Source organism: Colletes gigas, unplaced genomic scaffold, assembly GCF_013123115.1.
Source record: "Colletes gigas isolate AHSC1104 unplaced genomic scaffold, ASM1312311v1 Colletes_gigas_Sc00007, whole genome shotgun sequence".
NCBI classification, from domain to species: Eukaryota; Metazoa; Arthropoda; class Insecta; order Hymenoptera; family Colletidae; genus Colletes; species Colletes gigas.
Window position 1 is genome coordinate 5119104 of NW_025106636.1, and position 26020 is coordinate 5145123.

The 26020-nt window shown below is 41.1% G+C and overlaps 1 protein-coding gene across 1 annotated transcript in view; it reads right to left on the reverse strand.

The window, feature by feature from the left end:
• Window positions 1–948: 948 nt before the first annotated feature.
• The window catches only part of LOC122396071 (octopamine receptor beta-1R-like), a 53819-nt gene continuing 28747 nt past the window's right edge, over window positions 949–26020 (reverse strand). The window contains exons 3-4 of the mRNA XM_043394185.1: window positions 12581–12802; window positions 949–1255 (exon numbers count right to left, since the gene is read on the reverse strand). Coding sequence (XP_043250120.1) covers window positions 949–1255; window positions 12581–12802 — 529 coding nt within the window. The remainder of the gene's footprint in view (window positions 1256–12580; window positions 12803–26020) is intronic.

Sequence of the window (26020 nt, forward strand, 5' to 3'; positions counted from 1 at the left end):
CTGGCCAAGTAGACGTCGATGGTACAGGCGCGTGTGATGTTCGTCTTTTGGCCGATAAGCTCCTCTCGACACGTGTGTCGTCCGAGTGGCTCCTTAACGTGAATTTTCCACTTGCCTCTATCGAGTCCGTTGATTGAAACCGGCCATATCTCGTCGTTCTCAAAGGCAAACTATAACGGGGTGGGGGAAAAATGCTTGTACATCGCTTAGCTGACGCGGGGAAAATAATTCGAAACCGTCGAAATTATAGCGGTGATGTCTCTCGAATTGATGCGACCAGATTTCGTTAGAGAAGTTAGAAGATGGACCTTTCAAGTGAAATTGTTGATTATACAGACTACTGGAGCTAGCATAAACAGTAGGGAGGTGATTTGCAACTATACGGACCCAAGATCGATGCAAATACCGGGGCAATACTTCGTGTCCACGACACCCTGTTCACGCGAAGTAAAATACAGGAAAACACATGGAACGGAGCAATCTTTAAAGCAAATACGTGAAATTCGACCGAACCTAGTACCCTCGTTTCGGAGTACCAACAGTTGAAATCAGTTCTAGAATATCAGCGTCAGATTGTTTAGACGTGAACCCAACGGTGAGAGAACTAAATCCTTCAGACACACACACGCGTTCAGTGCTAATTAGCAAATCAGGATAAACTCTAATTGGCGATGAAAGAGCTTGCCGCTAACTGTTGCGCAGTGGCCATTAATTTATCATCGTGACTCTCGTGCTCTGACTCGTTAGCCGGCGTTGCACAGTCTTCGCTGACTCTTCACTTTCGATCGAAAGGCTCCGTTAAGCCGGCACGCACCAGGATACTACTATACACGGATCAAAAGTTAACACTGTTAATTCCAACGATTGTCCCTAGTCTCCGGAGCGATACGAGACGCCCAGCGTCTTTGTTCTGAGAGTGGAACCCGGACGGGAACCGTTTGAGAGGGTTCAGATGCACGCCTCGATGTGCACGTTGGTCATCTCGCTGGTCCTCAGCTGGTTGTTGACGTGTAGCTCCGAGGACGCGTTACTGTGCACCAGGTCCTGTTTCCTGTGCACCTGGTGCAGGTCACGGACAGGTCCGATCGCCACGCAACAGCTCTCCAGCGTCTTCTTGAAGGCTGCACGAAAGTCGCGATTGAAATAGGCGTAGATCAACGGGTTCAGCGCGCTGTTGAAGTAGCCAACCCAGAACACCACAGCCACGACCGCGTCGCTGCTCTCGCAGGTGTCGCATAGGGATGTGATGATGTACCTGGTGCAACAAAACGGAGAAACAATCGTTAGAAAAAGATAATAAAGTATATTAGTAGTGGAAGATAATCTCATTAGGAATTCTGAATAGTTTGAGTAGTATTTGAAGAATTCATCATTTGAATACTACTCGAATACCATTCGGACACCAGTCGAATATTGGACAATTCAAATAGTACTCGATTATTCGTATACTATTTGAATACTACTGTCGATTGCCTATTTCAAAACTGAAGTTGTCGAATAGTATTTGGACGTTTAAGTTTGAAAAAACTGATGTCAGAAGACCGTAGATATTTTCCTGTGGAAGGAATACTTGGAAGGCAAAGCCAGCCAAAGAGAAGAATATGTCCCTGTCATCGATATGAACGATTGCTGTGATTCGCGAGTTGCCTCGCATTCTCGATAGGTCAGAGATGATGTATCAGTTTGAAGAGCGCGAGAAAAGATATGAAAAATTGATAGATATTTGCAGTAGGAAATTTTCCTACCGGAAGCAAGTGCCGTGATTCATGAATTCCCTGGTAGCCGGGTAGTCCCGCGATGATGCACGAGTTTGTAGAGGGCGGAAAAAGATTTGAGAAATTTACAGATATTTACAGTAGGAGGTTCTTTCGTTGGGACTTCGTAGAAAGATAAATTTCTGCGAAACGAAGAGAATATGTCTCTCTTTGACGTGATTCATGAACATTCAAGTTTAGGATAATCCGGCGACGTTCGCGTTGGAAAATTTTTTGAAAAGTTTATACCCGGCCTTTGCGTGCCTAAATTCTTTTTTTCATCCTCTATTCACTGCGTACTGATACATTCTTGACATTAAGGAGACAAAGTTCCAGTAAAAAGGAAAAAATCGATGAATACCAAACTCATTTCCTGGAAACCTTTCCACCCTCGTTTCTTCCATTCACCCCGAGACACAACAGCCTGGGGGATCCAGGCCACTGGCGCTAAATTCCCCAACAGCGTGCTCTGAATACCAGCCAACAGCCTTTGAACCTCACGCATTGCCTCGATTTAAAATCGATGTAACGGCTGGCAGGCTGCTGCCAAAATACTAAGTGATCCAACCTACGTGGTGTATCGCGGGGCAAGTTGGAACGACTTCCTCTGTTGTACTATTAATCTGCACTCATGGAGCGCACGGCGGTTGAGCTCGAAGCGAAACAGTCGACCGTGGTTGACCCACATAACCTCGAAAATTGTTTCCATTGTCGCGGGGAGAATGGATTTGTCGGAGCTTCTTCCGCGCGAGCGACGATCAGGCATCGTCGTAAGCCTCGAACTGGTCGAATGTTTCTCTGTTCGAATAGCTCAACGCTGCAGCGATTCGAATACTTGCCAAATACAATTCGAATACACGACTATTCGAACATTGGTTGGATACTACTCGAATACTTGACTGTTCGAATTATATTCGAATACTTGATTATTTGAATCATATTCGAATACTTGACTATTTGAATCATATTCCAATACTTGACTATTCAAATCATATTCGAATATTGGTCAATTCGAATACAATTCGAATACTATTCGAGTACTAGTCAAATATCAAACAATTCGAGTAGTATTCGAATACTGATCAATTCGAGTAGTATTCGAATACTGTCGAAATACTATTCGAATACCACTCGAATACCAAACAATTTGAATAGTATTCGAATCTTGAGTACTTGTATACTATTGGAGTGATCGACTACTAGTATAGTGTTTGAATACCGTTCGAATGATATCTTATGCACTGGTATCGATTTGATATTATCACTAGCTCGTCTTTAAACTTTTTTTCCGGACCAGGCTGTCGAAATTTTCCTCGCATCGCACTTTTTTCGAGATGACGCCAAGTGCTCTTCTCCTCGTTCCCCCCACCATCGGGGGATTCTGACCACGTGATTCGAATAAAAGGGGGCCGCGAGACAAAGCCAAAGGACTCTTCGGGCGAGCGCAATTTAAAACCGCCAGCTCCTTGTGACGCTCATTTTATTGTTTCAGGATTCTCGTGAATTTAAGAAACGTCCATTTCTCTCATTCTGTGAGTACATTGTGACATATTCTTATTTTTTAACTTGTTTTCTAACGATATTTTGCGAATTACGAAATAATGAAAAGGTATATTATTAATCAATAACTGTGCCATAATATAAAAATAAACTGAAACAGTTATCGTTTCATTTCAAAATAAATATATAAATAATAAATAAATAAATATTGGATCAATACATTCAGAATAATATAAATAAAACAGAGAGAGTATAAATTCGCGATGGGTTGGGAATAGCAGAATGCATAAATATAAGATAAGCAACCTTTCCCCTCGTAATATTGTGTCACAGGTTACGTCACGCTGGAAAAGTTAATAACGATAATGGGAAAGTGTAATGAAAGGAAAAGTTTCCAGACGACTGGAGTATTAGCATGCACGGGCAAACCGTTCGATTTCCTTGTAGGGAAAAGTCTGACCACTTGCTCGGAACGAGTATCGACCTTCACCCTTATTCGTCCAATTTTAGCTGAAACTATAGCTAAGGTCATGCACACGATTAATGTATCGATTGCCAGCCAATAAACGTGGAAACAAGGAATGTTTTGTGACAATATCTCGCGTGCTCGATTTTGCGTATTTATTTTTAAAATTCAACCACAACAAATGGTAACTATTGAAAACAAATTTTTATCAACGATGTTAATAATGATAATTTTCCATCTTGGAGAATGAAAGCGTATAGGTGTAAAAGGAAAATTATAATAAAAATATTTAATGATTTCACGGTGAATGCAAAGTGTTGGAATAAATTCTGGAATCAGAAAGGTCTTATAAGCAAAGTCGGATTTTATTGTGGAAGGTCCGTGGAAGAAAGGAGCGTAATTGTCGAGAGTGATTGATATCGTTCGTTACTCGATTTCAAAGTGAGATTTACGTCGCGAATTCAATGCACATTCGACAGACGCCTTGGGTCCCCTTTTTAACCCGCGAAAAAGAAGGTTTGCTCATTAAACGACTTCTTCTCCGTGACACCCAACGAGCCTCGGCGAAAGTGCTTTCAAGAACTTTTCCAATCCCACTGAATCGTCGGATTTTCATCCTCTTTCTATCGATTCTGTCTCGAAGAGCTCTACTCGCAGATAATAGGACAAATTTTCGAAAATCTTGCTGGCTCGTATATCCACGATACAGTATCGATTTGAAGTTAACTCCTTCGACTGGTAGCGGCATTAGAATTCATGATAATTAATTGAAATTTGAGATTTACAATTTTTGCAGAATAGAGACGTCGAAATTTTACGTCGTTTCGCGTCCACTCCTTTCGTTGGACCTGATTTTAATGGTGGCGCGAAAAATTTAAGCTCACTGGAAATGAAATTCAGTCTGATCGCCCTGTGTAATGGATCTCGTGGATTAAATACCTTTTATGTGACAAAATCTCATCAATATTGATAAGACTCTTAGGACAGAGGTATAATATATTTCGATGAAATGGGACAGGAGAAGGCATTACACAAGAGTGTCCCACTTAACTCGAGCACCTTACACAGGGTGCTCGGTCACCGCTGGGAAAAATTTTAATGGGAAGATCTAGATTCCTAAAAAGTTATTAATAAATTAAATTAAAAAGTTTCAAATCGTTCTAAAAAAATTATTATTGGATGTAGGGGTCAATTACAATCATTTTTTGTCAATAGACATACCACCGAAATCCTACTCACTTTCGAGAAAAAAATTCCTTACCGAAAATCCAATGTCTGACCATATATTCACATGTTTCCCTGAAATTTTTCAGCGAAATTGAAAAGTTTCAAATCACTCTGGAAAAATTATTTTCGGTTGAGGGGGTCAATTATAATCATTTTTGGTGAATAGACATACCCTCAAAATCCTACCCACTTTCGAGAAAAAAATTCAGGAAGGACAAATTTTTCGACAAAATTAAAAAATTTCAGATCGTCCTAAAAAAAATATTATTAGTTGCAGGGCTCAATTACAATCATTTTTTGTCAATAGACATACCGTCGAAATCCTACGCACTTTCAAGCAAAAAATTCCGAAAGTGTAATGTCTGACCATACATTGATATGTTTCCCTGAAATTTTTCAACGAAAAAAAATTTTTTCAAATCTTTCCGAAAAAATTATTTTCAATTGCAGGGGTCAATTACAATCATTTTTGGTGAATAGACATACCCCGAAAATTCTAACCATTTTCGAGAAAAAAATTCGAGTGTTCGAGAACACCATTATATTGGTTCTGGTATCGAAGTATAATATAATGTGAAATATTATGGTAGAGCGTTAAATCGAGGAATGCTCGTCAACGATCAGTAAAATATGTTTTTTCAAGGGGTGAAAAAATATCTGTTCGTCGTTTCACGGCCTCTGTAGACGAAAGAGGGTGAAACAGGTGAATTTCATTTCGCTCTGGCAGAAAGTGCTATAACGGGAGCTAACTCGATCCCCGTCTAAAAAATTAAAGCCTCCGCTTCGGTTATCCAACCCCGTCTCGATGCCCCGGCGGAAAGTGGCAGGAAAAACGGGGAAAGTGAGAAACGGACGAGTTAATAAAGCGAAACGTACACGGTCTGACACCTCAGTGAGTGCGGAATCGCGGCATTTTCCTGTCGACCTCGTTCCACAGGAACGTTCTTTGAGCGTTCTCATCCTTTCTCCGCGTCTTTCTTCGTCCACGTCCGCCCCCCAACCCCCTCGCTGGAAGAAATAATTCTGTCCATAGCTTTTGTTTCCGAAGCTCGAAAAAGGCGGACGAATTCGTCGACTGGAACGCCTCGTTTGCTCGCTCGCCGTGAACATTTTCACCTACAGCGCACACTCGCAAAGCACGAACATTTCTTTTTCTTTATTTCAAGAAGAACTTCGGGATCTTAATTACTGATCTTAACCGTCTGGAAGTTGGGAAAGCTTGGTCGGGTTAGGACAATGAAAAGTTCCTTTGGTCAGCCGCTGTTTCGAGGAAATTATTTTCTGGATTGGGAGGAAGACATTTACAAGGGGGATGATACTTGTTAAAATCTCGGGGATCTTAACTGCGAGGAAGTTGGAGAGCCGGATTAGCGCGGTGGAAAGTTTCTTGATTTTAGAGAGGAAGATACCCCGCGAAATAAAGAAATTATTTGGAGAGGAACTTGGCTGGTACTTCTTAGTTATTGATCTTCGCTGTTCCGAAGGTTGGTTAGCTAGGAAAATGAGAGAAAATTCTTCGAACCTTTCGCAGAAATGGTGATAACGTCTTCATTGCACAGGCGTGTTCGTCGAAACAGTGAAACGTTTTTTGATTTGGCCACGGTTCGAAAAGCTCCGAAGATGACATTGATTAAGGGAGGAAACTTTTGCAAGGGAAACTTGGACACCTGCATTATTGACCTCAACTATTTAAAACTTGCTGAGTGTGGTTGGATAGGACGGTTCCTTAACTCGATCACTGTTTGAGGAGAATTACTGCAAGATTGGAAAATAGCTACTCCCTGAAGGAGAGAAGCTATTTGAAAAAGTTTGGTTAGTTAGGACGGTTGGGAACTTTTTTGGTACTGATTTCAAGATAAATATTTCTAATAAAGTCGTTTCAAAGGTTGAATCCTCCGAGACTACCTTAAATTTAAATTTAAATTTTACATTTATCGCTCGTTTCTTCCTCAATTTTATATTAGTAGTGGTAGCTAATCTCATTAGGAATACTGATCAGTTTGAGGAGTATTTGAATAATTCATAATTTGAATACTGTCTGAATACTATTTGAATACCAGGGAAATATTAAACGATTCGAATACCAGTCGAATATTGGATAATTCAAATAGTATTCGAATACCAGTCAAATATTAAATGATTCGAATACCAGTCGAATATTGGATAATTCGAATACTATTTAAATACCAGTCAAATATTAGACGATTCGAATACTATTCGAATACCAGTCAAATATTAAGTGATTCGAATACCATTCAAATACCAGTATTGAACAAGCAAATGATTCGAATCCTTATTGAATACCAGTCAAACATTAAATGATTCGAATACCATTCATCCTTGAGCGACCAGTTCATTTTCCCTCTACCTTTGGGTTGTTCACAAAAGGATATAGGCTCCCGTGACATTTCCTCCGATTTTCCTCAACCATAAGCGCCGGTGGTACGTGGACTGGAACTCGAAACAAAGTCACGGAAAATCTCCCACCGGGGAGACAAGTTAGATGGATCGAGGAGGATGAATGGAAGGAAGTAAACGAGAAACCATCGCGATGACCTCCGACGATTCGATGAGACGGCTGAAAACGCCGGGGAAATGGATGTTTTCCATGGAAGTCGCGAATCGCGTGGACAACATCGTTCGCGATCCCAGAAATCGACGGAGCTTTCTTCCGCTCTTGTGTGATTTAAGTAACCATTATAAACAACATAAATTCTCGTACGGCGTCGAAGAAAATGGCACGAATTACAGGCTAATAGTAGATTTTGATAAATGTTTACCTTAAGGGGTCATTGCTCCCTAAACTGGCATTTATTCGGCCTTTTCAGTGATTCTCTATACTTATTCTTCTTATGAGTATGTGCAGTATTTTTTTCACCAAAAAATATTAAAAATTGTAGAAGTTATAACTTCCAAATACTCCCTTAAGGGCTTCCCCACCGAACTCAATGATTCAGCCATATATTTTACTATCCACTTTCCTGAATATTTTAACACTCCAAACAGGCGTCGTTTCGCGCTAGTTTTCGCGATATTGTTATTACAAAACTATCAGAATTTACGCCTGAACGGGCGTGAAATTAAGCTCGCGCGAGCACCGTGTTGCATACTGTCAGGGGGCGCCGGAACAGGAGGAAAGCGTGTGAAAGATAATAACAGATGATCACGATTTATCGACTCAGATAATCGTTAGAACGAGTATAACAGTAACTACATAAAATGCATATATTTAACGTTTACGAGGTTATTGGTTTTAGTTGACGGAGCAGTAGAAGTACACATTTATCGTTAAATATCTGTTCTTTACGTAATGCTCGACCAACCAGACGAACGAACCGCTTTATTTGCTACTTATTTAACGAAAGATTTATTTTATTGCTGTATACCAGGAGTCCGCAAAGAGCCGCGATATTAGATCCGGGAGCAATCATCAAACTCCCATGATGTCACGAAGTTAGAGTTCGTCCGTACCAGTTACACGGCCCATTACCTCGACGTTGGTTATCGATAGGATTAACCTCGTGACCCGGCTAGCTTCTGGATACTAAGACGACCTGTTACAAATCCACCAATGACTGCGTTCCGCGGGGTTCTAAGCCAATCGAAATCGATACTAGTGGCCGGACGAGTCCCCCCGTTCCTCGCGTGGGAGATTCGCCCCGAAACTTCGCGATCGTCGGTACGATTTCCCGGGGACAATAATTAACAGAAACTGTTCGGGCACGATTACTTGCGAGGCGCATTCCCGCGAAACGCGGAACGAAAACTTTTCAGAATTAACGGAGCAGCGAGACGCGACGCGTTTCAAAGTCCAGTTTCAGGGAAACTGACGTTCCACGGAAATAAACCGTTACTCGAGAATTAATTAAATTAAATAAGTAAACGTTTCATGGTAAATTGAGAAACATGCCCGACGTCGAGAACGAAATGAACTTCAGAAATGGCTCACCATCGCCGAAAATGGCGCGCCGTTCCCATCCGAAAGTTCTAAATAGCCCGTTATTCCAAAGTCGAAAATGACCGGCAGTTTTTCCCCTCCGTGAACGACCAATCGCTGTTGCTCCGAGTGAAAAGACCCACCGCCCCCAATGGGAGGGGAAGAGGGGAGATTAAGAACGCCGTTTCGTCCGTCGGGAAGCATCGAGGGGTTCGTTAAAATCGAACCGCGAATCGTTTTATCGGTCCAATATCCATTCCCGCCGGTACGAGTAATGATAAATCAAGCTTTAAACGGTCGTTCGATTCAAATATCGAGTCGTTCGCGGCTAGTGCGCCCGGTATAACCGTCCCCGCTCTTTAAAAACTATATCGTCGCCAGAAAAACGGAAGTTCGAACGCTGGAACGTGGGAACAATGGCCCTTTCAAATGAAAATTTGATAAACAAAGGGATCGCCAGATCTCTGGTACCGCGATAGGAGGGCAGAATACATTTGTCAGAATTGGCGGGACGTTTCCGGCGGATTGCCAGCCCCGTGCTGGCTGAGCTAAATTGCGATTAGACCCTTGATCCTCGAACGACCGATTGACAGCGACAGGAACGACCAATTCTGGATCGCGTATGATCTACGATAATGCTCGTTTAAATTTCAGTTCCTCGGGGGGCGTTGAAATTCTCACCGGGCGCGGCCATTTTGTCCCCGGAACGGCGGAAACGAACGAGAAAGAATCGGTGGTGTGTTTATAATCCCCGGGGTAAACAATTTATTTACCGGGTGGGTAACGTTTGTCGACAGGAGAGAAAATTTATCGAGTGACATCGAGCAACACGTGGGAAGAATTTCGTAACGTAAGGGCGGGACGAAGTTGCCCGATAAATGGGAGAAACTTATTAAGGTGGCTACGTTTCGTTCCGAGAGGAGATATAAGGCGCAATTGTACGCATAAGAACAGCACCAAGTCTCGAAGCGACTTAATACGTTTGGGGGAAATATGGCGGCGATATATCACGCCCCGGGAACGATTCGTGAGGAAACTTCGTGCGTTCGAAAATAAAATTCAGGAATTCGAGTCGAAGGGAAGACGAAGGTTATGAAAGCAATCCATTTCCCCCCACGGATGAAGACGTCTATGGAGGCAACGTTCCCTCGATGATTGGAAAACGTTGATCCACTGTGGTTCGACCTGCCGTGGATACGAAATTAATGTCTGGAATTAAGAAACATTATTCCCAAACGTGCAGGGGAACACGGTGTCGTGCAATATTTCGAAACAGGCCACGACCGTGGCGCAAGTTTATCCGTACACGTCGAGTCCTGTGCAAACCACTTGAGATCGCGGCGGCAACTTCTTTTTCCGCGAGACGGTATCGATCGGGCCCTGGGCAGCCCCCATCCCCTTGGACGTCTTGGCGAACCCTTAGAAATTTCGGGATGCACCACGCAATATCGAGTACCGGGGGGTGGGGGGCTCCGGCCCATCGAAATTCCATCGCGAGAGAACCTACTTTCCACTCTTAACTTTCTCAGGAAAGTGCAAAAACATCCACGCGTCTTCCTGGAAGTCAGTGCAAGTAAAACTTGGAGCAGCGATGGGGTGGAATGACTCGTTGATACCAACGTGTATCCGTTTGTAAACACTGTTTGAAGGTGTGCTTCTATATGGTTCGAGCACCAAAGATACGCGAGAAGTGTCGCTTTGAAGTGAATTTCATCCTCACTCTTAGGTGGGACAGAAGTATTGCAGATCGGGTCGAAAATCGTTACTGACCCCGCTTTCAAGCAAATTCACTGACCCAATTTTGTCACTTGAAAGCGGGGAGTTTGTAGAAGTTGGAACTAGTGAGTGTAACGCATGTATTGCAGGTCGAGTTGATTATCGCTACCAACCCCGCTTTCAAGCAAATTAGAAGACCCAATTTTGTCACTTGAAAGCGGGTATCACTGTTGATAGAAGTCAGTACTAGTGAGTGTAACGCATATATTGCAGGTCGAGTTGATAATCGCTACCAACCCCGCTTTCAAGCAAATTAGCAGACCCAATTGCGTCACTTGAAAACGGGCACTAGTGTAGAAGTTGATATTAGCGAGTGTAACGCACTTCTCTGCATTTCTTATGGTACAATGCGTACAACAAACATTATTAAGACCCCAATGAGACAACAATGTATAGAAAGCGTCGCTTTCAAGTGACAATCTTAATACGTTACTCGAGTAGGACACCTATATGTGTGTATATGATAATCATATGTTTCTCTTAGAAAGAATTTGATACGAGAGTATCAATTTCAAATGTAATGAACGTTTAACACTGTTGAAGCACAAGAAGCGAGGAAATGATAGGAAAACGGTCTCCTGGTATCTGTAATTACGGAAGTTTCGAAATGGGAACAACAGAGAGGTTAATTTTTTCCTCGGTAATTGCTTTTTGTTTATACGAACAAATTATTTGTTATTATTATGATTAAAATTGCAGTTAATATCTATTTAACAAGCTGCAATGCAATCTCGAAGGAAAACTAAGAAATTTGGAGCAGCAGATATCTTTGGATGCCTTTCCACGGTATACCGAGCGATTGCATTCCCGCTAATTTGATGAAACTAGTTTCGAAGTACTTTCAATCTATGTAGACTTTAGATGCTCATTTCCTTCGTTTACTATAATATATTCCAACGAGTTTCCTCAAAACGTCTGGAAGTTAGCCTAACTCGAATATCATTCTCTCGGGTGGCGTTAAAGTGAACTTGGCACGATTTAAATTAATAAGGAAACCAAAAAGGGAGCGTGTTGTATAACGATTGTTTAAAAGTTTTTCAACTGTTTTCAACGTTTCGAGCAAAATTGCATAACCTTAGGAAACCAAAAAAGAAACAGTAGCACGATGATAATAAATCATGGATACTAATTTGTAAGGAATTTTTTTCTCGAAAATGGTTAGGATTTCGGGGGTATGTCTATTCACAAAAAATGATTGCAATTGACCCCTGCAACTGAAAATAATTTTTTCTGAACGATTTGGAAAAATTTTTTTTCGCCGAAAAATTTCAGGGAAACATATCAATGTATGGTCAGACATTACACTTTCGGAATTTTTTTCTCGAAAGTGCGTAGGAATTCGGTGGTATGTCTATTGACCAAAAATGATTGTAATCGACCCCTGCAACCTATAATAATTTTTTTAGAACGATTTGAAATTTTTTAATTTCGTCGAAAAATTTCAACACCTACTCGAATTTTTTTCTCGAAAGTGCGTAGGATTTCGGGGGTATGCCCAATGGCAAAAAATGATTCTAATTGACCCTCGCAACCGAAAATAATTTTTCCTTGAATGATTTAAAATTTTTTAATTTAATTTTTTAATAACTTTTTAGGAAATGTTGAATAAGACGATTCCCCTTGAAAAGCTCAAGAGAAGAAATTAAATTTTGACTGAAGTAGTTCGTTTATAAAGAAACTCGGTTTAGAAATTCATGTACCATGAATTGTTAAATTCGATTTCCTCGGAAACGAATTCTCGTAAGAACACGATTCATTTTTTATCTTCTACTTATATTTTTTTGTTACGGCCATCTTGACAGAACGATAAATCACATCTCACGCCGTACAGAAATTACTGTGAAAAATAGCGAACGATCGACATTTGTTTTTACGTGAACTCGTTCTATTACAAATAGATTCTAGCGAAACGATGCTTACCAGAGGAAGAAAGGAAGCCAACACGCTAGAAACGCTGACATGATAATTCCCAGTGTCCTGGCAGCCTTTCGTTCCCTCCTCATTTTGCTGCTGCTGGTGATCGGTGGATCCTCAGGCTGTGGATCTGGCGACGACTGATCTACCGTGGGTAGCGATGTTAAACCAGCAGAAATTCCGTTGATCTGCAGATGTTTGTTCAAAAGCGCCGCTGCCACTTTGCTTCTGCAACAGAACGACCCCAGCTTGTCAGTCGAAAATTTATCGAAAACAGTTCAGTTTCAATAAGGGTTGTAAAAAAGGAAAAAAAAATTAAATATCACTCAATGTCGTTTAAGGTAAATCAATGGCATTCGAGATGAATGAAAATAATTTCAATACATCATTAATTTAATGAAATATTTATATATTTTAATCAAATATATTTCGTTAACATTGCTGTCTGTTTGTGCAGATCAATTTATTTCGAACGAATAAACAACGAACGACGGCGAACGTTATCGATTTACAACAGCAAACTCATTTCTTATAATTCTGTTTTCGCTGCTTTTAAGAATGCTGGGAATACCGGGAATATTTCCGGGTAATAGAGTTAAACGGAACTCTCTTATTAACTAAATGACTTCCATGAATCTCGCGGAGGAGCGCGTAAATTCTTAAATTCATGGCCGATCGACGGTCAAATTGGTTTAAAAAGTGGAACAGGTTGATGTTTCTCGCGGACAGACGTCAGAGAATTTCTTCGAGGCTGCACGGGCGTCGTTCGATGGATCAGAAATTGCATGTTAATTCGATACTACGCCCCCGCTGGAGAGTCCTTTCAGTGTCACGCGAAAGGCGCTGGAGCTCGCGTCGCGAGATGAAGCGGCCTTCATCGGGCGGAGAATCGAGAAAAGATTCAGATCAAAGTCGAAAGTTCGAGACCGGGATGTAGAAGTAATTTTCCAAGGAGCTAATAAAAGTTGCTGCGATTGCTTTCACGGTGGCCCGTGGCGTTAAATCGCGTTTCCTCGCGATTGATGCCACGCAACGAACAGAGCCGCACTTTTATCTCTTTTTGCCAGAAGAAACTTGCAAGTTGATCAGAAAAAAGGAAGGAAGTAAAAGAGAACAGCAATCATGAGCTATTTACTCCAGTGAGTTTAACGCTTGTCGACAGTCTCGGAGCAAGAAATTTATGCGAAAGTTGTAATTACGGCCTGCGACTGGGAATCCAATAACGTGAAAGCGTATTTTTTCACTTTGGGGAATCAAAATTTTCGGTGGATTTTACTCCTCTACAAATTCTCGAGAAAAGTTAAGTAAATTTGATAGAACTGGTATTTACGTTAAATAATGTTATATTAATTCAAATTAATAAATTTGCATTGATTTTGTTAAGTTTTAGTTTGTATTTATAATAATTAGAGACAGGTATAGCGTCTTTTGTGTTGAAAACTACATATGCCTGACCATAAGCGTACCACTATCACTTATGGAGTTTGTTTCTGTTACTCTTTTAGTTTTGTACTGATATTTAGCTTAGATATAACTAATAATATATTAAATTATTGTTAGTTCGGATGGTTTTCACTCGAAAGCATCGTCGACGCATTCAAATTTCGCATGTCCGACTATATATATGTTCTACTACTACTTAATTCTGATTCTACTTTTCCCTCACATTTTTTAACCTTCTCCGCGTGTAAATATTTTTCAAAGCATTTCTCCATGCATAACTTTTACAGGAAACAATTTAAAAAAATGTAGAACTTGACAAAAATTATTATTAACAAATTCTACAATTACTACTTGAGCCTTTCTTTCACATAAAATCACACTACTACCGATATCTTAGTATATCTTTCAAAGTGTACATTAATTCGGAAATTATCATAAATAATTTCTCTTTTTTATTATGTATTCTGAATATAATGCAAAACCTTCAGCTAACCATGTCAAGCTGTTACGCTTCATTTCTCGGAATTAACGCTGACGCAGATTGAATTTTACCCTTCGATAATAAAGTATTGTAAAAATTCCTAACAACCTCGTCGACAACAACAACCGCCAGTCTTTGTTCCATTGCCTTTTTGCCGCGGAGATTTAACGATTTGCTATAAATTGAATACGATTGCCGCGAAATTTAATTAAAACGCGAGGCGGAAAGCTCCGTTTGAAACGATTCCTTCGTTCCTTTACGTGACTTAAATTTCCAATCTGACGGACCAGTCGTTTAGTTTATTAGAATGCAAATGTAAAATATTATCGCGGCTGCTTTTACGCCTGTAGTTACTCGTTCCCTCGTAATCGTTTCGCGTGCAACGTTTCCGTTCTGCACGTTTTATTCACCCCCCCATCGCGACGCACGAGCATTTCGTTCGATTTAATTCAGGGCATAAATATCCATGGTAAATGGTTAACGAGTGTCCGCCACCATCAAGCTCTAATTAAGGTCACCATTAAGTGAGAATTAAGTGTTTTTCTTGGATCTTCAAGGACATATCAAGGTCACTTTGGAGGCTTCAAAGTGCAATCAAAACGTGAAAAGAGACAAATTTATAAGGAATTCGTTCAGATATTTTGGAAATATTCTCATAGAAAATTCGTTAATTAAAATAATTAAAATTATATCGATACCTATTCTGTACGTCTCTAAACATAAGAGAAGACCCCTACAAAAAGTAACATTGTGAAAATTTAGGGGTCAGTTGAGACTCGTATAATTCGAAGCTTGATCTAACGACCCAGTTCGAAAAGTGGCTGCATCGGGTAAAATAGTGAAAATATCGTGGCTGGGCGGTGAAAATAAGTAATCAAAACACCGTGGAGGATCGTAATGGCGCCACCGCGTATTTCCCCCCGTCTCAGTTTCCTTTATCCCTCTGACGTTTCGCGTTTACGTTCTCCTATTTCAATTCCAATTTTTCCACGGTTTGCCTTTGCACCCCTGTCGCCGTGCGCGTACCAAATTGCCGCGGTTGGTTATTCAGACGTACCGGAAACAGGTTCTCCGATCCTCGGGATCGACGTCGACACACGGGGGCCGATTTCGTATATTCGAATTGGGACGCGGGAAAGTGGAAGTTGGCGTGCGGTCGATGGCACACATTTTCGTTCCAATTTTTCTTGCGACACGCAAGTGGAGGAGCTCCGGAAAACGGTCGCAGCCACGGCCGCCCGGATATATGTGACGGTCTTTGTTCTCGTAAATATCAAATTACTTGCATCCTGATCCATGGAACGACGGACAGAGAAACCGAGGCTCTCTCGAATGTATGTAAATATTTCTGACTGTGAATTCGAAAAGATTCGGAACATACGAGACACTGTACCGCCTGGACAAATGTAAATATACAAAGTGTTCGACCACCGCTGGGAAAAATTTTAATGGGAGATTCTAGAGGCCAAAATAAGACGAAAGTCAAGGATACTCATTTGTTGATTGAGGCTTCGTTAAAAAGTTAAATAATTTGTCAACCTTCCTGAATTTTTTTCTCGAAAATGGTTAGGATTTCGAGGGTATGTTGATTCACCAAAAATAATTGCAACTAACCCCTGCAACCGAAAATAATTTTTTTAGAACGATTTAGAATTTTTTTTTTTCGCTGAAAAATTTCAGGGAAAGATGTCAAGGAATGGTCAGACATTACATTTTCGGTAAAGAATTTTTTTCTCGAAAATGGTTAAGATTTCGAGAGTATGTTTATTCACCAAAAATGATTGGAATTAACCCCTGCAACCGACAATAATTTTTTCCGAACGATTTAGAATTTTTTTTCGCCGAAAAATTTCAGGGAAACATATCAAGGTATGGTCAGACATTGCATTTTCGGTGAAGAATTTTTTTCTCAAAAATGGTTAGGATTTCGAGTATATGGCCATTGACCAAAAATGATTATAATTAACCCCTGCATTCGAAAATAATTTTTTCAGAACGATTTACAATTTTTTTTTTCACCGAAAAATTTCAGGGAAACGTGTCATTTTTCAGTGAAAATCTGATACAATTCCTGCTGGTTAATGGATGACTAAGGGAACAATTTCTCCGCCATTTTGCTGGACTTAATTTACATTTTAAATAGAGATTCTTTTTCTGAACAGAGTCTGCTTCAACAATGTATTTCGAAAATACTCGAAGCTTAACACAGATGGAAAAATGGATTTGTATTGTGAGCATCTAAGCAAAAATCACCAGAACCTATTCCCCTTAACCAAAGGCTCTTTGTCCCTATAATTCCACAAGTCACAAAGGAAGCTCCAGAAGTGACCGCGATCGATTTCAATGAAATTCCGCACGCTGGTGGATCAGCATCTAAAATAAGCATAACCAAAATGTTAGCTGCAGATGGTCGACCAATTTTGAGAAAACTGGATTTGAAAAAACAAAGCAAAAACAAAGGATAAAATTATCGAGAAGATTACGTTCCTAAATACATTTGCAAAATTAACTAAATCGAGTACACAGTCTATAAAGGAATTGGATATCAGTTCTGAGATGTTGGTCCAAGATGGAGTCGTGAATAGCGCGATGAAAGCTGCGATACCCTTCGTTTTTCCGCGTAATGCCGGAAAGTTTCGTCTTTGCTACGAATTTCGAGCATCTTGCAAATCAACGAGGCGCTTGAAATCGCCGAGCCGAGGGATCAGATCGGAGGAACGTGATAAAACAATCCTTGCTTTGACAGTGAAAGCCGTACTCGTGGCTAGATTCCCGATTCTCGTTCGCCGGGAGTATCGGATCGGAGGCAGCGGGGATTCCCTTTGACGCGAAATTGAAAGCCGAGCCGTCGAGAAGCGACCACAGATTTAATTTTTCCTTTGAGGAGGACAGCAGAGGCGAGGGCGTACACGTCTTGGAAGACAGATACCGTTTCACTCGCGCTTTCGGGGATAAAACAGCGCTCGAGCCTGGCCTGCCAAAGGTGTGTGTAAATCAAGATCGGAATCTTTGAAGAACCCCTCTGTGTCTAGTGTGCCTCGGCTCAGACAAAGTCGATAACACATTTTCTGATCCCATTTCGTGGGGAATCTCCAGCAGCAGGCCCCATGAATAGTTTTTTATACCTTTTCAGTAATCTAACAAAGGAAACTTCGAAAGCAATCGCCACCGATCTTAATAAAATTTAATAAAAGTTCGAAGACAATTTTTCCATTGTTTCCTAAATGAAACATAAATCTTTTCATTTCTCTGTAGATTTCGAGAATCGAGTTACAACCATAATGTCTATACTCTCATTGGTTTAACGCGGGGATAGTTCTATTCGTAATTTTGTTATCTCCGTTTTCCTTCAGAACGGAGGCACCTCCGATGCAGCGAACATAATCAGGTTTCCGCATCAGGAACGCAAAGTGTTTCGCGGCGATTGAGTTTTCGAAAAATTATATTTCGTCCTTTCGTCGCAGTCGAACATTCAAAGTGCGTGAAAGAAAGTTTTTTCTCAAACAAGAAATTTACTTTTATTCGAAAAACAGAGATACGATTGAAATAACGTATTGTTTTATAAACGCAGTATTTTCCAAAGGACCTCCATTAAAAGTGGAATATAAATTTCATTTTCCACCGATTGCTTCCTCCTATAATGGAAACTCTATCCGCGGGTAATTGATATTCTCTTCATCGTTCTAAGAATTATCGAACTGTTTCCGTTGAACACAAGACCCCGTGGATGGTAAAAACAATAATCTCTTCGCGATACACCAACGCATAAATCAATGATGCATCTTCGATCATTCGCCAGCGTAATTTTGCCCGACCGCGGACGTGTCCCTGCTTCTTGCCTCTCGCGTATCGATCGACCCCTAATGCGCTGCTTTTGCCATACTCTCGCATCAATAACCGAAGGAACTGATTGGAAAATAATTATATTCCAGCACCGAAACTGAAAACATACCACTTCGCAACGAACCTCTCGAGAAATAAAAATTACAAAACTAAGTGAATTACTTCATCCTCGAGTCGAGTCAACGTTTTCGCTCGTCTGAAATATTTTTATAACATTTTTCGAACACCGTGCAAAAACACGCCGATAAAGAACTGATAACCGAGCGTGGCTGGAACGTGTAATAAACGGGTTTATACGAAAGAAAATAACGGTAACGATCAATTTTAAACGCGAACGTGTTTCCAACGTATACGTATTTCCGATCGTCGAAGTTATATTGGCGCAAGAATGTATAAATAAAATTTCTGGATAGCCGAAGATTTCCCAGCTCACCGATCCTATTGAAAATTTACCGAATACGATGAATTTCCAGCAACGAGCATCCCCTCCGCCCTGGTATAGTGGTGCATATCGACCGCAGTGCCAACGCAATACATTTTCCCGAAGTATTACCGATTATCCTATAAATGGACGCCGCGGTTCTTTACATAGTTCAACCTTGGCTGCGGAACAACAGTAATTCCTGACGATGGTATCGAGCACACAGTCATCTCGGACGTCGAAATTATTCACAATAGAAAGCAGCGATCGGGTGTCGGACGTTAACGTTAAACTAAGACAGACCAGCGATTAGATATTAAACATCAACAGCAGGGAAGAGTAATCATCAGTGAAGAGAGTACTGGTGAGATAGAAGACATTTATAGACATCATTTGCTAAATACCATATGTAGTCAGTGAGTAGAAATAGTCAATAGATAGTCAGACGTCTTAGATTACCATTTGACAACACTTGGAATTCAGTTAACAGCAACAAGTTATCGTTAGAGGCATCAATTGCTAAATACCATGCAGGGTGAGTAAGTAGAAACAATCAACCAATAGTCTGGCATCCTAAATTACCACTTAACAACACTTGGAATTCAGTTAACAGCAACCAGTTATCATTACTTATACCAGTTGTCAAATACCATGCATGGTGAGTAAGTAGAAACAGTCAACAGATAGTCAGACATCAGAGATTACTACTTAACCAGACTTAAAATTCAGTTAACAGCAACCAGTTATCATTACTCACACCAGTTGCCAAGTACCATGCATGGTGAGTAAGTAGAAACAGTCAACCGATAGTCAGACATCAGAGATTATCACTCGGCAACACTTAGAACTCTATTGGAATTTCTATTACGTGCGAATAGAAATTTGAATACGAGAGTTGGAGACCACCACGAAGGAAAGGGTCTTCAGACTTTCAAAGTCACGTAAGTGGCTGAATTTTTGACGAACTTCGGTTAGAGCCCTTACACTTGCTGAAACTCCAACGTCTCAGGTGCAAGACCGTGAACTTTCAAAATGAATTCAATTGACGTTACAAGAACTTTCGAGTTTCTAGAACCCCTGACTTCAAAAGTCAAATTAGTTAACAGGTCGAGGGGTGAACTTTTCAGAGAAACTTATTCGGCGCTACTGGTGCTCCCGAACTTTTAAAGTGGGCCCAATTAACAGCTCAAACGGGACCTCTAAGAATCCATCTGATTGAAATAAACATTTTGAATAATAAAGAATGCATTAGACCTTAGGAAGCCCAAATTGTCATTGTTAAAAGTTACTTTCTATAATACCCTGTTAAATAATATTAGAAACAGCGATAGGAATTGTTTCGTTGCTTGAATCCGGGGTAACGGTTGAGTCAAATAAGCGGGGATTACTGTAGACAAATACAATGAGAAAGAAAAATCCATGTATGATGGATTAAAGTTATCCTAGCAATAGTGTACGTTAGTTCCTGATTTCAAGGCGCATAATCGGATGTCATCTCCAGTCGGAGCCAGCGACAGCGCGCGTCACTCGATCTTTCGCGCAACATGACCATCAACTCCGCGGGGGGGTGATTGCATTGGAAGCAACGTACTTCGAAAGTAAATTTAATCTATACTTCCGGTGAGCCCATCAAAGTCAGCCACCCCGATTGGGAATCGTAAGCACTTAACGGAAACTCCATTAGCCCTTCGGCTACAGAAGCTCGTGGGATGGGAGGTATATCAAAGACGGGACCGTTAATTGAAGCCAAAACAAGGCGTTAGTTGGTATTCGAGCAACGCCGAGACGCAGTTCAGGCAACCTGCAGTCGTCCAACTCGTTCGCGGAAGCTGACACGACCATCGACGATCTAATTATCGATCCGCTTCTCGTATCTGCAATCAGTTCATCCAACACGCTCGGGCTGGTTTGTCGTCATCGCGCGCGAAACGGGGCGGGCAATAATCCTTCAGATTAAGGGAAGAAGTAAGAAAAAGATTATTTCTTAAAGAAGCAAGTAATAATCCTTTAGATTAAGGCCGGGGCTGGATAACACGAGTTCAATTCCCAGCCGCTGAAAGGACCGTCTGAACCGCTGAGGAGCCGGGACTCTCTCGCCGGTTTTACGGAGGCGGCACGCGGAATGAAATTTATGAAGTAGATAACCCACGCTGCTAATTGCCCCGAACACCTGGCTGTCCTCTAAACTCTGAAGAGCCCGGGAGAACCGACGGGAAAGGAACGTCGAGGATGCGGTGGTTAAAAAGCGATGACGCCAAACCTGGGCGTGCTCCGAACCTAGGAGCTGAGGAGAACGTTCCTAAGAACCTGGGGCTGCAAACCGTCTGCTTTTTATGTAAAAATTTATTTATTTATCTCATTTTGTTTATCTCTAATTTTGTTTAGTATTCTTTGCCACTAGTGCCAGGTATATGCATCGAAAGTTACGAAATGTTGCATTTAATGCGTCGGATCTCACCTTTTGTCAAGAGGCAGTAACTCGGTTGCGCGGCTTTTATCGCAATATTTCTGGTAAGTCGGTGATTGACAATTCACGAGCGTGTCCGCGATCTCCAGCGCGGAACAGGGAAACGCTTTCAGCTCGAACTACCGGAGGGTACAATTTAATTCCATCGATACACCGGGTAGAGCGTAATTCGCGGCGCGAAAAGAACTCGAGTGTTCTCTTTTTTTTAGCAGAAAGTTTCCTGAACGAGGCACGTGTATTGTTTTACGTGTACAATTTTACTACTTGGAGTAAAATCCTTGCGTGTGAACCCCTGTTCGAGACGGTTCCCGAGCGGAGTCCTTGCATGTAGACCCCGTGTATCATAGATGGCGCGTTACACACTTATTTTGTGAATAATTGAAATGTCTGTCGATTATTAACGTTATAGTAATTATTAAAATTCTAATTGTAACTTTAAAAACCGTGTAGACTCTGTACAGGACGGTGATGATTTAAAAATTTTAAGTAGACTGGAACTCTCGCGCGATATCGACACAAAAAAAGCCTCCCGCTGAAATATTTCACTGAATATGCGCCGTATATATATTACTGGCAGATGCTTATGCGCGATATAGGTATCCAGTTTCTATTCGAGGCATTCCTCGTATTTCCATTTCAATATGACACGTCGGTACGTAGCTGGGCGTTATGAAAGCCAGCCAGCTAGACGGTGAATACAGGCGTTGACTCGACAACAGCCGAGCAACAGCGTTACAAATGACGATAAGGGGAATATTAAAGACACGAGAGAAATTAAGGTGCTCCTTGGAAGTATTTGACAGGCGTACCTCTTTGTTCCCGGCGGCCTCTGCTCGCGGAATCGGGCCTCGCAATGGCTCGGGCTAATTAACCTACATATCGACGTGCACCATTGCGTGGACTTCAGCCACTCATTATTCTTGTGCTTGAAAAAAACCTCGAGCTTTTTACCAGCCCGAGCCATCGACGTCGAACCGTTCCCACGGCTTCTATCGCGATTCCGAATCGAATAGTTTCAGCTGCGAGCGTATTCGTTGCATTCCGCTCCGTGGATTCTACGAATAGTCTTTCCCAGTATCCGACGAAAGGTTCGCAAAACGCGAGTCGACCACGGGCACGCACACGTGCCGCGATGCATAGCAACAGATCGAAAGGAAATCGGGGTCTACGCGCAGGGATTCCGACCGGGAGCAACAACTAACCGAAACCCGGGGTCTACGCGCACGGATTCCGCCGGCACATTCCAAAACCGCGCACCCAGAAAGTTCACGGAAACCCCGAGGTGCGGTACAAATGCTGGATACATAACGTAATCTAAGTCCATGGTATTCCGGCGTATTATACTGCAAGATCTAAGTGGATTGTTTGGTTTCTATAAAGCAAATTACTGCTTTGAGGATTAACTCGTAACCAGCGAACAGTTTGGTACTAGGAACGCGGCTAATTGGTTCGACGATGGTATTACATACGAGCTAAGATGTACAAATATAAACTCAGTCCTAATTGGGCGGCACGTATTGTGAAAGCAAAAGGAGACATCACGCTTTTTTGAGTTTACTGCGTCTTTGAACCTTTGCTGAAACCTTGGAGCAATCGGATCACTATAGCCGGCGACGGTGAATGAAGTGTTTAAAAATACCGCCGCGGCGGATAAATATATCGACAGACTATTGCGTCAATCCGGTGTCCTTGCTATCAGCGGCGTTACACGCGAGTAATTGCATTCTCGATGGTCCCGACGATTACGGGCTGCGCAATCGATGAACCGACGGTCTGTGACATCGGTGCAACGCGTTCCGTTCCCGTGAAGCGTGTTTCTCTTGTGTTTTTAATACAATATTTTACGCCACGTTCGACGAACAATGGAGATCCCTGTCAATCAGGATTTATAATACTGGAAAAATACTATGTCTTGGTCAAAATCAAGATGTCGATTGAATTTTTATTTTTAGTCGAATTAAAATTAAACGAGAATCACCACGGTGAAATATTAAAGAAACGAAGAGAGAGAATCGCCTAAAAGTTAACATTAGCGATATTATTTTCATTCGCGGCACGTACCGAACTCGGTCAGCTTTTTTAGTTAACAATCTCGTAGTAGCGAAAGTGTTGACACGGTATTAGTATTCGCGAAATGTCATGAAAATTGCAAAGCAACACGACAGTATCGCGAAAGATTTCCATTCATAATAAATAATATGCAAATGCGTTATGCAAAGTGTGCACGGCCTAGATGACCCGATCTCGCATTGCGAGTGAAAAATTGATTAATATCCCTCGCGGCGACATGTGATTCCACGCCTTTTGCGGGACGATGTACATGGAAACTATAAACAGGAATATTAACATTCCACGAATCGATCCTTAGACGCCCCGAAGGACCTATTGATCGTGCGAAACGAATTCGCGGGGATGAAACTTTTTAAAGTAAAAAGCAATATAAATGCAGCGGTCAGGACCGAGAATAAAGGAACCAAATCTAATTATAACGTTGTAAAACATATAGAAAGAAGGGAATTTATACAGCGATGTCATAATGATGAATAACACCGATAGTACAGAGAATGGAGAGAATAATATCAGTGACATCGAGGAGAAAAACGTGTCACGGTGACTAATAATGCTGCTGGGAAAGAGAAACGGGGAAAAAGCACGACAAAAACACTCGGAAAACGTTCCTTACAATGATTCTAACGATTTCTGGGATACCAGTAATGAAGTCCGTGCGCGTGAACCCCGTTTTGGGTCTGTTCCGACCTACGCGCAAGTCCCTGGCGTGTGAACCCCGTTTTCAGTCAGTCGTACGTGAATAATTTCAATGTTTTTTCTATTCAAATATATTTATTACAGCCTAAGCTTGGGGTGGGTAAAAATACGCGATGTGATCGAGAAAAGATGGTCGAATTTCTGAAACTAAATCGAAACGATTCTTCATCGCGAGAAACGCGTATTTCAAAATCGTTCCCTCGTTTGGCCGAAACAAACCTGGAACTAAAAGTTCGTAACGAGCCGGTTTCCTTATGAGAATAGTTTCGCTCGTTTAGAACTAGTGTCGGTTACGACAAACGTCCGCTGTTACCCACTCGTATAGAACGAAAATGGACCCTTTCAAGGGTAACGTTAATCATCTCTGATAATATTGTTTGTGTAATAACGAACAAGTTTGGGTTACTGAAACTTGAACGGTCACGCGGTGAAACACGAGGACGATAATGTTGATAATTTCAATGAAACCACGACTCCCAGCACCGCGAAATACGATTCAAAGGGTGTGGTTGCAGCTTTCACGGGGGATGACGATTTGCATTTTCGTTATTGAGGAGTGTGAAATTTAATAAAAGATTTAATTTTAATAAAAAAAAACAAAATACAATTCATGCTCGATCTCATAGCGACAATCGGTGATTCAGTAATAATTAAATTCACATCTATGTGTAGATCGGTGGTCAAAGACTCAATCATTTCATTATACACAGCAAACACAATTAACATTCATATTCTCACGGATCACTGATTGCAATGCGGTTACTAAATGAACCATATAGCGTGAATCCAGTCGCTGTTTGATGCCCCATTGTTTATGAACACCATCGACGTGGGAGGAACGGTATTACTAACGCGTGAAATGCTTATGACAAAACCGCGTAATAAATCAAAATAGTCTAAATGAATAACGATAATTCGAACGTCAGAAATATCGTTATTGCGTTAAACTGCATTTTACGAAGCGAGAAAAATTCAATCCAGTCCGATGGACCATTACAAATGATCGATCAGAGCCATAATTTCCTCTAAATCATGGTTCTCAGCCTGTCGATACGAGACGGCATTAAATCTCAAAACTCAAAACTGATTCTCGGTTCGAACGATTTGGACATTGACGTAATCATTGCGAAATTGGATGTGGGCGATCAATACTTTGAGGAAAACGCGCTGTATTTTCGAAAACACGAAACAGCGAATGCAGAAAACTATTCTGCAATTTCTATAACGCGCAAAACGACACGTAACAAAATAAAAACACGGTCGTTCCAATTCCATGGAAATAAATAACCCACTTAAAAACAAATTTCGATGACCTTGAGATTTCAAAGAATAAATCACCGCTACGTAATTTTCATATCCACCTTATTACCCTTTCAAAGCATGCAACATCGTACTCGGAAAAGCTTTATCTTCGAAAATTATCACAGACGAAAGTAACAAGCGTGACACATAAAATAGAACTTGCAACGGATTCCAAGGAGACGCGGACCTCGCTGCAAAATGTCCTCCAAATTTCTCACTGAACTCGTGTTTCTCCATTTTTAATAAGCAGAATGGCCCAGAAACGTTGCAACGAGGAAGACACTTTTCTTTTTGAAGGACCTTTACTAAAATTGCCATAACTTCTAAAATACTGTTTATTTCTCTATGAAAAAAATTGTAGATACTGTTCAAATATAGATCTAAATATATGTGTTCAAACTTGATACAAAAATATTTCACCGTCTTCCCCAAAAAATTCCAAAGAACCACTGAACCACAACAGAATCGTGGCAACCATTTTTTGAAGGACCTTTACTGCAACTACGATAACTTCTAAAATACTAGATATTTTTCTATGAAAAAAATTGTGGATACTGTTTAAATATAGATCTAAATGTACGTGTTCAAACTTGATACAAAAATATTTCACCGTCTTCCTCAAAAAATTCCAAAGAACCACAACGGAATCGTGGCAATTATGAGGATACCATTTTTTGGAGGACCTTTACTAAAACTACGATAACTTCTAAAGTACTAAATATT